This window comes from Pollicipes pollicipes, unplaced genomic scaffold (assembly GCF_011947565.3).
Source record: "Pollicipes pollicipes isolate AB1234 unplaced genomic scaffold, Ppol_2.1 Scaffold_5724;HRSCAF=6776_pilon_pilon_pilon, whole genome shotgun sequence".
NCBI lineage: Eukaryota > Metazoa > Arthropoda > Thecostraca > Pollicipedomorpha > Pollicipedidae > Pollicipes > Pollicipes pollicipes.
The window spans coordinates 29,592,003-29,604,557 of NW_023596746.1; the positions used below are offsets into that span (position 1 = coordinate 29,592,003).

Below are 12,555 nucleotides of genomic sequence, written 5' to 3' on the forward strand. Positions count from 1 at the left end.
GCGCTGGCGAGGGGTTGTGATAGGCCACAGCCAAGGCGACAACCGCCCAGACTGGCGGATCACGTACGAGAGAGGTGGCTGACCGAACTTGCCCCGCGGAGGGGCTGAAACGCTGATGTCTCTCCATGCAATAGGCGTGCAATGGGGCAGAAGTTTGACGGCGCTTGTCGCAGCGGAGTAGTATTGAGTGTGGAACGGAGGGCGACATACAGGTGGGCAGATGACACAGACCGTCCACGCACACCGTGTCGGCCATCGGCCACAGAGGACTCGGTGCTCCAACCTCCCGACCTCTGACCTCGGCTTCGAGGCTCGTCTCCTTGGCGCCTCCCGCGGCGTGCCGGCAGTACGTGTCTCCGGCGGGCGCCTGAAGCTCTCACGCGCCGACGGCAAAGTGTGCCCCCTACACGTGACGGCAGGCGCCCCCCCCCCCCCCCACCCTCCCCAGCCCGGCACGTGAGCCCAGTTTGCCGGGCCGACTCCGGCTGCCGACGTGTCTGGCTGGCGTCCAGCGGCCGCCTTTAAAGACCCCGCGGCGGTCCCGTGACGGCCGTGACGCGCCGACGAAGCACGGCCGCCCGCTACCGTCAGGAGGCGCCGACACGGCCGGTGTTCCGTAGCCGTGCGGGGCGCGGGGTCACATCTGTGGCCGACGTGGGGTGTGTGATCGATGTTGGGCGCTGCTGTGGCCGCCTGGAGCTGACGGAGGCGTCCGGTGGCCGCTACTCCGGTCCCGATCTCGGCTCCGGGTGATTCATGACGGACACTTGATTGTCTGGCTCCGACCACAATCGGCTGCGAGTGCCGGCGCTTGATTAAAACACGCCCTCTCACATTGGAGAGGTCAGTCCGTTAAGCGACCACCTTTAGTAGCGCGCCATTATTATAAAGTAATGTACTATCATTACATTACCGTCATGACATTATCATTACCTTACGTTATTATCGTTACATTACAGACCTCGATCGGGTTATTGCTTGAGCGTGATGTGGACCACTCGCTGAGGGCCAATGCCGCCAAGTTGTTGTCGCTTTGATTCCGCGGTGACACGAGTCGACGCCACGTCTCGGCGTGCTGCGCATCCAAACTGGCCGCCTGGAGCCCAGCCTTGAGAGAACGTCGCCGTCCTGGCCTCAGACAGACACACGCCCCCGACCTTCGCTGCTCATCGTCCACTATAACTCATGAGCTGCGATGGTCGGGAATGTCGGGGCGACGCCGCGGGCGACGGGCGTGGTATACAGTGCTCGAGGCTGACGCCTGTGGTGGCGTCCGTCAGCTGCCTCCGACTAACGTAGGCGCCGCCGGTGTTTATCCCCTCCCGCAGAGCTGTGGGGCGCCTTATAGCATCGGAGCCATCCAACATCCGAGGTGGCCAAAATGCCGACGCCGTATTTCTTTAGTTTGCTTATGCCTCCAATATAAATGGCATCCTTTTTGGCCTGCAATCTGGATATAAACATTGTATGTTGATTTCGCGACGTGTTAACGCACTATCGCCCGCCGCCAACAACGTCAGCGTTCGTGTTAGTGTTGACCCGCCGTGTAAATGGCGGCAGCTCCTGGCTGGCGCTATATTCGGCCTGGGAGTAAACAGCGGCAGGGGCTGGTCGGCCTGAACCGCGGCCCGGAGGCGGTGCCGCCTCCCCATGTGTGACGCGGCCGCAGCGCCGGGCCCGCCGCAGCTGACCGGGACGGTGCGCGACCCGGCGCCACGGCGCGTCCCGCCCCATTTACCGCCGATGACGGATGACGTCGGCGGCAGGCCTTCTGTGCACCGCTCCGCTGTATTCAGCCGTCGCCGGGGTTATTGGTAACGGCCGGCGCCTGTTCAGCCGTGTGGTGCTTAGCCTTTGCAGTCAAATGATATGCACCCTTTAGATTAAAGAATTTCCCAGCTTGGCTTCTTGTCGAACGCAGAAGCGCCCGCCATCCCTCGGTCCAGGTTTAGACTTGTAAATGAAGGCGACTGTCGATGGTATAGTTGATTTTCTTGCAAGTCCTCTCATCTCTGTCGAACGATTGCTGTTGCAGTAGGTTTCGTCACGAATGTGCCAATTTCTTTGTAACGGTATTGTCTGTAAAAGGCCAGATATCTGAGAAGATAAGACTGCGCTTAGTTCTGTTGCTGGCTTTTTTCCCTGGAACCATGAATCGGCACAACGTGTCCAGATGCATCACCACTTCCATATCAAGAGCCTTCGAAATCCAACGTCGCGTCCAATCCCACGGACGTGCTCGTCCCGCGGCAGCCTCATGGCACTGACGGCCAGCTGCGGGTCGGCTAGGACGACACATGGAACAAAGGCAGCCTGGCGGCGTGCCTTCCCTCTAACCAGGGCGTCTGGGCCGATAAAGCCCACCACCTCAGCGTGCCAGAAGTCCCCGCGCTGTGACCTCCACCTGCGGCCGGTATAATCTGCCGGATAATATATACTGTGGCCGACGGTCGGCGCGTTCTGTCGCGGCCCGAGTGACCTGATGGAGGGGTGTGTCACCTCGGAGGCTCCTGGGGAACGGAGGGTCTACCACGTGGCTGTCGGTTGAGCCCGTGCTTCGGAGCGGACGACCTCCGCCTCTCACCCGCGGAGTACGCCGTTCGCCACGGACGACCTGACCTTCTCTGGGCCCCACCAGACCGGCCCGCGTCCTCCGCAGTGCTCTGCACCGGGCCGGCTCGGCGGTGATGACCAGCAGCGGCCCTGCAGGCCGGTGTGATGAGTGTGCGCCGCAGCTGATCCGAACCGGCTGGCCATGGCCTCAGCTTCGAGCCAGAAATCACACGCCTGAGCTCGCGATGTGGCGCAGCGGGGGGGGGGGGGGGGGGGGGCGGGGGGGGGCGCAGGGTGGACGTACCGGTCTGTGGTGGGGAAGAGACGGTAGGATTGTGAAGCTCCCTGGTGCAGGACAGAGGGCGCCAGACTACTGCTGTGCAGGCTGGCGAGGTGACTCCGTGAGATTGGTAGCCCGGGGGAGGCAGACCAAAAGGCGATGGACAGATACAATTGGGAAGAGGAAAGATGGCGGGAGTAGACCGAAAAGAGGTGGACGGATACAAATGGAAAGAGGAAAGATGGCGGAAGCCCGACCACGTAACACACAGGTCACCATTTTGTAGCTATGATCACATGCGGGCGCCTTAGCCCTGTTAGTTGACCATATTGTATTTTTTAATTACTTACTTCTTTGTTGATTTGGTTGGATTGTGCCGAGTCCGGTCACGTACCTTTAGAGGAGATTCTTACCGGGCATTGTTCGTGTGCTCTGCAGCGCCAAGTTTCGTGGGCTCCATGGAGCACGGCGATCACGTGTACTTCTTCTTCCGGGAGACGGCCGTCGAGTACATCAACTGCGGCAAGGTGAGGACCAGCGCGATGAAATAACAATGCTGGGAAGTAACGTAAACTAAAGCTTAAAGTACTGTGACCGAAGATGACAGAACTCTGGTTGCTCCCGGCTGCGTGCTTTCCGAACGCACAGACTGTGCCCAGCGAAACATCGCGCCGTGTCTAGCTGGGCTTTGCTGTTTCCTTGACTATCCGTGGTTCGTCATTCTCGACATGAGTTCGACATGTACTAAGTTCGAACACGACCCCGTATGAGTTCGGACATGTATGAGTTCCGACACGACCATGTATGAGTTCGGACATGTATGAGTTCGGACACGACCGTCACAGGTGTGTCACTGTGGCTGTTCCGTCGCTGACGGGCCCGACCGGACCGATTAGACATGTACTACTCACGCCACATTGCGGTCGCTGCGGCCATGGCATCGGAGCTTTTGTGTGTCCTGAGGATCACATGATTTATTGCTGTCAATCTGCGGGGAATCAATTATTTGAGCGCTTCATGGCTGAAAGAAAATCCGGCATTGTTTTGCCGTGGCGATTTGACCGACTGCTGTGTGGCTAGCTGGGCGGCGTAGGCCATGACCCCGCGGTTTGTTCACAGAGGGTGTACTCGCGCGTGGCGCGCGTTTGTAAGAAGGACAAGGGCGGATCAAAGAAGCACAAGCACAGCTGGACGTCTTTCCTCAAATCCAGGCTCAATTGCTCCATTCCTGGGGAATATCCCTTCTCATTCGACGAAATCCGTGAGTACCATAACGCGTCTCGAAGTTTGTGTAGTGAAGGCCATGATCTGCCCGCGAATGCCGTCTCATCAAGCCATTTTCGACCCATTCATTGGGTTTTAACTTTCTTCTTTTTCTGTTCGCTAAACAGTCTTACATTCCGTTTGCATGTTGAGTGTTCGGCGGCAGTGATAAGTGACCGACTGCGGACACTTTCACAGCCAGCCACCTGTTTCCACTTGTCTATGTAAAATCCCTACAAGTGTTGCCGGAAATTTTCATCACCCACGGCCGGTTCTGTTTATTTTCACCACATCACCTTCGCTTAAGCCGCTGCCAAGGCGTGAAGCCCCGGCGTCATTGGAAGAAAACGAATAATTCCCTCTGCGTCACGTATTGCAAACAGGAAAATCATCCGATTAGAGTTTCAAGACGAGGATTAGGGACTTATGTGACGAGGCTGTGATGGCTCACCTATCATTCTGTGTGAAGAGGAGCTCAAGGCAGGGTCACAGAAATTAGATTAGATGGCTTAATTCCCCAAATAACCAGCCTGGATAGCAACGCCGAGATGCGCGCAGCCCGGCCAGGCTTGTGGGTCAGGTGGTGATTTGTGTGGGCCGCACCAACACAAATCAAGGCCGTCTGCTTTCATTTTGCTTATCCACTCATTTCCCCTGCTCAGGATCGAAGGTGTCGCGAGTGGCAAATTTACAAAAATCACTGGCGGGCGACTTACACTGTTCGCTGTACCGTTCGCAGAGTCGGGCACGCTGATGCGGTCGGCGATACTGACGCTCATCCGCCGCTCCCAGCCTGTGCTGGGGGCCGCTCTCTGACCGCGCTGCCTCGTTCGCAGAGTCGATATCGGCGGTGCAGAGCGGCGTTTACGGCGGCCGGCCGGAGGAGATCCTCTACGCCGTCTTCACCACCCCCTCCAACAGCATCCCCGGCTCGGCCATCTGCGCCTTCCGCATGGCCGACATCGTCGAGACCTTCAACGGCGCGTTCAAGCACCAGCAGGACATGAACTCCAACTGGCTGCCCCTCCAGAATTCTCAGGTATCGGTCAGAGAGCAGACCTCGGCGCGGGTGGCTGGGCATTTTGGCTGGGTGGTTAGGCACTTCCGACTCTTCGGCAGGTTGGCTAGGCACCTCAGCGGGGTAGTTAGGCGTTTCGGCAGGGTGTTTAGGTACTTTGGCGGGGTGGTTAAGCACTTCGACCGTTCCCACGTTTATACATTTTCGGCTCTGACTTTCTCTGTTGGATTTCGACACTGAAAATTTGTGTTTTTGGAGTATTACACGATTATCCATGTACACGATGAATTGATCAGGTGCTGGCCATTTGCCGATCAGTAGGCGGCGCGAGACCACACGGACATTGTGTCATGCGACGTTACACTAATCTGTTCCCAAACAACAGCATTTTGACCATGATAGACACTCTGTCCATTGATACGTTTGATGGCATCGACGGCTTACCAGGTAACCATGATGCGCGTGACGGCGCCGGCTGACCCGTCGTGTGACCCTGCCTGACGTCCCGCGCGTCGCCACAGGTGCCACAGCCGCGGCCCGGCCTCTGCGTCAGCGACTCGCGCCGCCTGTCCGACGTGCACCTGAACTTCATCCAGTCGCACCCGCTGATGGACGCCGCCGTGCCTGCGCTGCACGGCCGGCCCCTGCTGGTTAGCACCAGTCTGCGGCACCGGTTCACCAAGATCGCCGTCGACCCGCAAGTGGCCGCCGCCGACGGCACGCTCTACGACGTGCTCTTCATCGGAACCGGTACGGCAGTGCGCAGGCGCGGCGGGCGGTGCGCTGCGGTGCTCGGAGGTGTGTCTGCGTGTACGGTTCATGTCGGAGGTGTTTGTATTTGCGCGCACCACGCTGCCAGCTGTCCTTTTTTACGTGCATTTGTCCCTCTGCCTTACGTGAGACGTGACACTGTTGGCCTTCGCGAGTCTCACCCACTCGGTACAACTCGCATACCAGTATCGCTAAATGCCCGCCTCGACCGACAGACGACGGTCGTGTGCTGAAGGCGGTGAACGCGGCTTCTGGCTCGGCGTCGGTGCGCGCCGAGCCGGTGCTGGTGGAGGAGCTGGAGGTGTTCCCGAGCGGCGCGGCCATCACCAACCTGCTGGTGTCGCGCCAGCCGGCCGGCCCGGCCCGGCTGGTGGCCGTGACGGACAGTGAGGTGCGCGCGCTGCCGCTGTACCGGTGCGGCGACAAGGCGGTGCGCTGCGCCGACTGCGTGCGCCTGCAGGACCCGTACTGCGGCTGGGAGGCGGCCGGCCAGCGCTGCGCTCCGGTCGACTCGTCCTCCTGGCCCGAGGGCATCGCCGTGGTGCAGAACGTCAGCCACGGCGCGCACCCGCACTGCCCGCCCGGTGAGCGTCACGTCCCGCCTGAGGCTGGCTCCATGCTAGGAACGCGTATGCGGATTGCTGCTGTTTGTGGGCTGCTTAATTGATAAGACGGTGAATAGCTTTGTTTCATTTTCAAATTGCCTGCCGATCCCACTCGACTTTTCGCTGTTTTTTTTTTAACTTCGAGCGACAGTTTTTACGGGTTACCAACATTCTGGGAATTAAACAAGGAACAACCGTCAGGCAACTAAGGCTGGCATTTACCCCTTGTTTTATCCTCTGAATGTTGGTGGCCTGTAAACTGTGGCTCGCTGTCACCCCCCCCCCCCCCCCGAAAAAACAACTGAGAAATCTATTAGGATCGACAGGCAATTCGAATTCACTACTGACATTAGTTTCGACAATGATATGTAGCCGAAATATCATATCTATCTCTCCATTCTCCCGGTTACTCGACGAGGAATAAGTCTATCATTACTGTCCTATCTATATGTATAACGTTCCTCGCAAATGCACTTAGCTTACGCAGTCTGCTTAATTGATTTAGCTTGTGTGGTTCGTTGGCGTAGGTTTTGTCGGGTCGTGGCTGATGCTTTGACTTGCCAGATGTGAGCGTTAAGAGTGCTCCTTAGACTCGTGCAACTCAGGGTGTAATGGCTAAACCCTCCGTAAAAAGCCATCCGCGCTCCGTTATCTGGGCAGTGAGCGTCATTCATTTCAGTAATGCGGCTTAGCATCCGTCGAGACTTTTGTCGCCAGAACAATGCTTTTACTGAGCCTGCCTGAGCGAGAGACAGACAGATCGTTTAATGCCACCGTTTCATTTGCAGACACGACCAGCGAGCGGGCGGCCGTCTCCCGGGAAACAGCCAGTAAGTGGCACACCGCCCGTCGGTCATGCGCTCTATGTGTCGTCTTCGTGCTCTGATCCGCGAACTGCGACTCGCTGCGCTGTAGTTGCTGACGTCACGCTTTTGTGTTGCTCCTCGCCGCTTGGTGCTCCGCCGTTTGTGTGTGCACCGGCCAGCACGCGGCCTGTGCTGCGCGCCTGCGTGTTGCCTGCGGCACTGCACGGCGGTCCCTGCATCCTCTGTCTGCTTGTTTGTAGCGCCCCGCACCACGGCGGCCACCACGACAGCACCGGCGCCCTGTGACTGTGGGGCCGACCCGGCCGGCGCGGCGACTCGCACCCCCAACACGCCGCGCGCGGCGCACACACTAGGTCAGTGCTGGCGATGTCCAGGACCTCCACTGCCGTCCATACCCGGCAGTGGAAACATTCAGGCTGAGTTCTGCATTTATCAGCCATCATAGGACACGTTTTGGGCGCATGCCTGCTATTGTCTCTTCTATTCATTCCGTACGAGGGAGTACCACGTTCAGAGGGTTCAGCCCCATTAGCTTCGTTGTAAAAGCAGTGCTAGTCACACGATAAATTATGTTGCACATTACGGTTAAAATGCAAATTCAAGAGCAGGTTTTGGCACAATCACAAGAATTACAGTATTGTTCCATCAGGTAAAGTTCACAAAGAGCATAGTCCAACATTTTCGTTATTGCAGAACCAGCCGTTGACAGAAAGCTGTCTGATCCAGAAACGGCCGGACAAAAGGTTGTTGACACGGTGGAGCGGACCAAGTCCCGCCCGTTGAGCCAGTTCCTAGGTAAGACCGGAAACCATCGCCAGCTTGTCGTGGCTCTCACTTTTCATTTTACCGCACGCTGTTCTCCTGCATGCTTCTGGCACGCCCGGGGTGTTTTGCTGGCCTGGATCGTGGGGTTGTTATGTGCTCCCGCTGCTGCGGGGTCAAACCGTCCGATCGGAGAAATTAGAAGGTAAACATAGCCCAGGTCATTTCAGTCTGTAAACTGTTACGCTGCCAATTACCACGCATCGCACACCGAGCAATAATGGCAAAAAATTACTACATTATCGCATACCGCATGGGTCTATGGCATACCCCACTCCAAATGCCAGTCCGAAAGTCTTCCGCCGCCACCTCTCGGCAGCCCACCAGCGTTGCCTGACGTCAGTGTCCGTGCCCACAGAGTCGCAGTACTCGACGGCGGCGGCGACGGGCGGCATGTACACGGCCGAGACGCTAGCCGTAGCCGTGGTGACCACGTGCCTCCTGGCCGCGGTGATCGGCTTCCTGGCCGGCTGGCTCATCTCGCGTCGCTACTCGCGCACGCGCAGCGAGGCCTACTACGAGACGCCCCACCTGGACCACAAGTCGAAGATGAACCAGATGGAGACGGCCCCGCCGGTGAAGCCAGACAACAGGTGAGGCGCGCCGGCCGGCTTTTACACGCTAAAGGTTTCTTCAGCAAGTGAAAAATTTGTTTTATTCAACACGTCAAGCTGGGCAACTGGATCCGACATTGGTCGTGCCGCCATGATGGAACGTGCAGTCCTAGTTGCCGGTGGCCTTCCAGGCATCGCTTTAATCGGAGAAGGAAAATCCTGGCCACATGTTTGGATGCATGGACGCCGTCAGATCTCTCTGAGACAGTTTGTTCCGCCTACAGCTCAGCGCAGTGATATTAATTATTGTTTTTTTCAGATGTGACCAGCCGGTGTTTACCAGCGTGGAGCAGCCGTTCATGGGGAACAACGGCAAGCCGATCAATACGCTGGTGAACCAAACCAAAGGCACAAATGACCGGACGTGTGATCTAGTGGCGGGCACTGATACGCTCCAGAAGAGGCGCAAAATGTACCTGTAGTATGTACAGTGGTCGTGTCGTGCACAGCGCCCCTGGCGGCGGGCGGCGAAACTCTTTACTAGCGGAGCGGAGCGCGCCGCCCGAGGCGCTGCGGCGCCGGCCCTGACCTCGGTGACCCGTGACCAGGGCGGCGTGCTGGCCACGCGTCCGCCCCGCCAGCGGAGATGTGGACCAGCCCTCTGCCGGACTTCCCGTGGTGGACGGTCGGCGTGTCGCTCGCGCAGCGGCTCACCGACCACACGCGGCTTCGACGAGGAACGCACGGTAAGCCCGCAGCTCACAGGTTGCGCCAAAGAGTGAGAGAACGTTTATCATTCGGGGTGATAGTCATGGAGCATAGTGTCGTTCTTAGGGCCTCAGCTCGCGTATTGCAATTTGCGCGTACATGATATGTGGTTAAGTACATGTGTTTGTGAGGCCTAGAAATTAAGGTGCCTTCTTGTTCGATGGAGCATGCATTTGTTAGCTGAAAAGCCTCCAAATTGATACCGCAAGCTCAGTTTGTCTAGTTTTGGGTGATTTCAGGTCTGTTGCTGCGACGCGAAACTGGGCGTTAATGCTACCACGACCCGCCGTTCATTTGCGCTGCGCGTTGACCAATGCGAATGATCTAATGCAGCGCTGCATTCTCTTCAGGAGCTGGGCCGCATCATGGGGCGACACGCGGGGTAGCTGCCATCGCATCCGCGCGGCGACGAGGTCACCGAACACGGAGTCCGCAAGTCGAGCGCCGCATCTTGCGGCTCCACCAGCGTGACGGACATCTTCTCGCCCTCCCATCCGTGTACATCGGTACAGCACGGACATGGAATGCTGGAGCGGCCGCGCCTTTCAGGCCACTGTGATAGGGAGTGGGTGTGCATTTCGCGATTTGTGCTTGGGGCCGGGGTAGTGCCGGCCCGTCTGGCCTGTGGCCCTTGACACATGCTGCCTTATTGCCTGGAGGCTTCCGTCCAATGCGCATGCGCGTCCACCAAGTGACTTGCTTTGCTCGCTCGTTTTGTTTTTCGTTGGATGAAGTGGCCAAGAGGGTTCTCGCGACAAGTTGCCAGCCACGACCGCGCTAGAATACTCGATGCGTCGATTGTATGACGTCCAGTCCGGCGACAGTACAGCCCACCTTGTGCGCCAGCAGCAGTGGGTCCGCGCACTGCGCCAGCAGTGGGTCCGCACGCTCTGGACAGCTGCGGAGGTGCTTGCGTAGCTTCCCGCGGCGTCTCGCATGCGAAGCGTTAATGTGTGTCCATACCGGCCCCCCACCGACCTTCCCTGCGGCCAATCGGGCCTGCCCGCGCCGATTCTGTCTGTTGAGCTAGAATACTCGATTCACGCTTGCCACTGGCCTGCTTACTGTCACTCGGCTTGCCTTAGCGCTAGGGTCGCCAGGGCCTGGTGCGTTCAACGGGGGCAGAAAATAGCGGCCCAAACTGCGCCGCCTGCGTGGGCCATGCCGACGGCCTGCGTGCATTGTGTGCCTCTCAGGGTAGCGTTGGCTCCTGGCCAGGATGTGTTGGCTCTCGCGGTGCCAGCCAGCTCGCGCGGAGCGGGCACAAGTCTTCTGCTCATGGGTCGGTTGGACCCGGCCGACCCCTGAGGCCAGTGTGGGGTTGGTATTTTGGACGTAGTCTGCGCGTTTCGATCGGTCGTGTGGATATTCGAATGTGCTATTTCATATAGAAGTTTATTGCGTTGCGTAATGTAACGGTACATGTGCCTGCCTGGTGTGGTGTATTGTATTATGGCTGTGATAATTTCAAGCAGGGTGATGCGCAATACAAATGTATCGTGTATGTGAAACCTTGTATGTGTATGTGTAAGGAGCAGCCCGGTACAAATTTTCATTTTACGGATGCTGTGCCTTCGCACGTGACAGGAGGCTTCTGGCTCTTCCTCTGCCTGCTTGACCTGACTTAGATTGCTGCCGAAGTGCGGCTCAGAAACTTTCCGATTCGGCACCTTTTGGTTTTTTCTTCGGTTCTTTCGTTTCCTCGGTTTTCTGGTACCTGCCAGCGGTTGGTGTCCAGTTTCTGATTTCACGCGCCGTGTGACGTCACCGTTACTGGCGGAAGCGGTGCGGACGTCTGCTGAAACCAACTCGGCCCCTGACGCTGTCACCCGTCAGTGAACCGACTCGGCCCCTGGCGCTGTGACCCCGTCAGTCAACTGACTCGGCCCCTGGCGCTGTGACCCCGTCAGTCAACCGATGCTGACGACCCATCGTGGCGGGCTCCACTGAGAAGGCGTCAGCGCATAGCTGGCATAGAACGATTTGCCTGAAGCTCGTCTTGGCTGCGCCACCAGCTGTCAAGTTGGGTCAGTACGCCACTACTGTTAAGTTGAGGTCAACGTCACTGGCACGACTACTTGGGAGCCGCTGCTTTCAAGATAATGGATCTCCAGCATTTCAGAGCATTAATTTTGCTCCCGTTTTCAACCTTCAACCGTCCCGGTCTCAGAGAGTGATATTTGGGAGTGGGGGGAGTGTGTGTGTGGGGGGGGGGGGGGCGGGGACGATCGATCCAGGCGCATCGGTGCTGAGTCAGGAAAGCGATGTTCACCGATGGTCCGCGTGAGGCAAGCTGCCCGATTCAGGTTAGTTGTGAACTAATCTGAATCCGGCGACCCAGCCGTGTGTTATTGATGGAAAACCATGTGCTACACTGTAGCCGAGGTTTCCGCATTTATAGATTGGGATGCAGTTAACACATTCGTCTCAATGGTTATGATAACCCCGCCCAAGGTTTGTTTGAAAGGATGTTCCCACTGGTATAGGGTTTTGAACTGAAAGTCATTTGAAGGTCATGCGGTGCAGTCACAGTCAATGCCCTCGTATGACCTGAAAACCTTCGAATTTCTGATTCACGCTCGCGAAGGTGTGCAGAATGTTTTGTGCGGACTATTTCAAGCCATTCAGGCATGCACGACGCCATGGCAACGCCATTCAGATTTGCCAACCCAAGGGGCCATGCGGCGTTCAAGGCCAAGAATAAAATTATCGTTGAGCCGTTTAAGACTGGTGTCCGTGATGCACACGATCTTCAAACATCGTGGACGTCAGTTGGCTCTCAGCCAACAATGAGTATTCCGTACAAGTCTCGGTCCCGATTTGGTTAGTTTCGTTACCTGGATTAGAGCCCTTAAACAGTATTGATCATGCAGGGTCATGGGTGAGGGGGATGGATAACGGTGGGATAGGACGCATAGCGCCTGGGGGCAATCGCCGAGCTTAGCCCGCGCAAGGACCTTCTGCGGGGTTATGCTCTGGGCGCCCGGTCGGGGTCCTCTACAGTGTGCCTCTGGGCCCACTTGTAGCTGAGCATGCAGCCTGCTCCCGGACAAGCGGGGCCTAGCGGCCGCGGGCGTTGGCGTGGGGGGGCGGG

At 57.7% G+C, this 12,555-nt stretch overlaps 1 protein-coding gene across 1 annotated transcript in view; it reads left to right on the forward strand.

The window, feature by feature from the left end:
• Positions 1-9,175, forward strand: part of LOC119102916 (semaphorin-1A) — a 46,529-nt gene extending 37,354 nt beyond the window's left edge. The window contains exons 8-15 of the mRNA XM_037226365.1: positions 3,272-3,360; positions 3,953-4,094; positions 4,933-5,135; positions 5,636-5,864; positions 6,101-6,469; positions 7,279-7,320; positions 8,498-8,732; positions 9,013-9,175. Of these exons, the coding sequence (XP_037082260.1) occupies positions 3,272-3,360; positions 3,953-4,094; positions 4,933-5,135; positions 5,636-5,864; positions 6,101-6,469; positions 7,279-7,320; positions 8,498-8,732; positions 9,013-9,175 (1,472 nt within the window). The remainder of the gene's footprint in view (positions 1-3,271; positions 3,361-3,952; positions 4,095-4,932; positions 5,136-5,635; positions 5,865-6,100; positions 6,470-7,278; positions 7,321-8,497; positions 8,733-9,012) is intronic.
• The last annotated feature ends 3,380 nt before the right edge of the window (positions 9,176-12,555 follow it).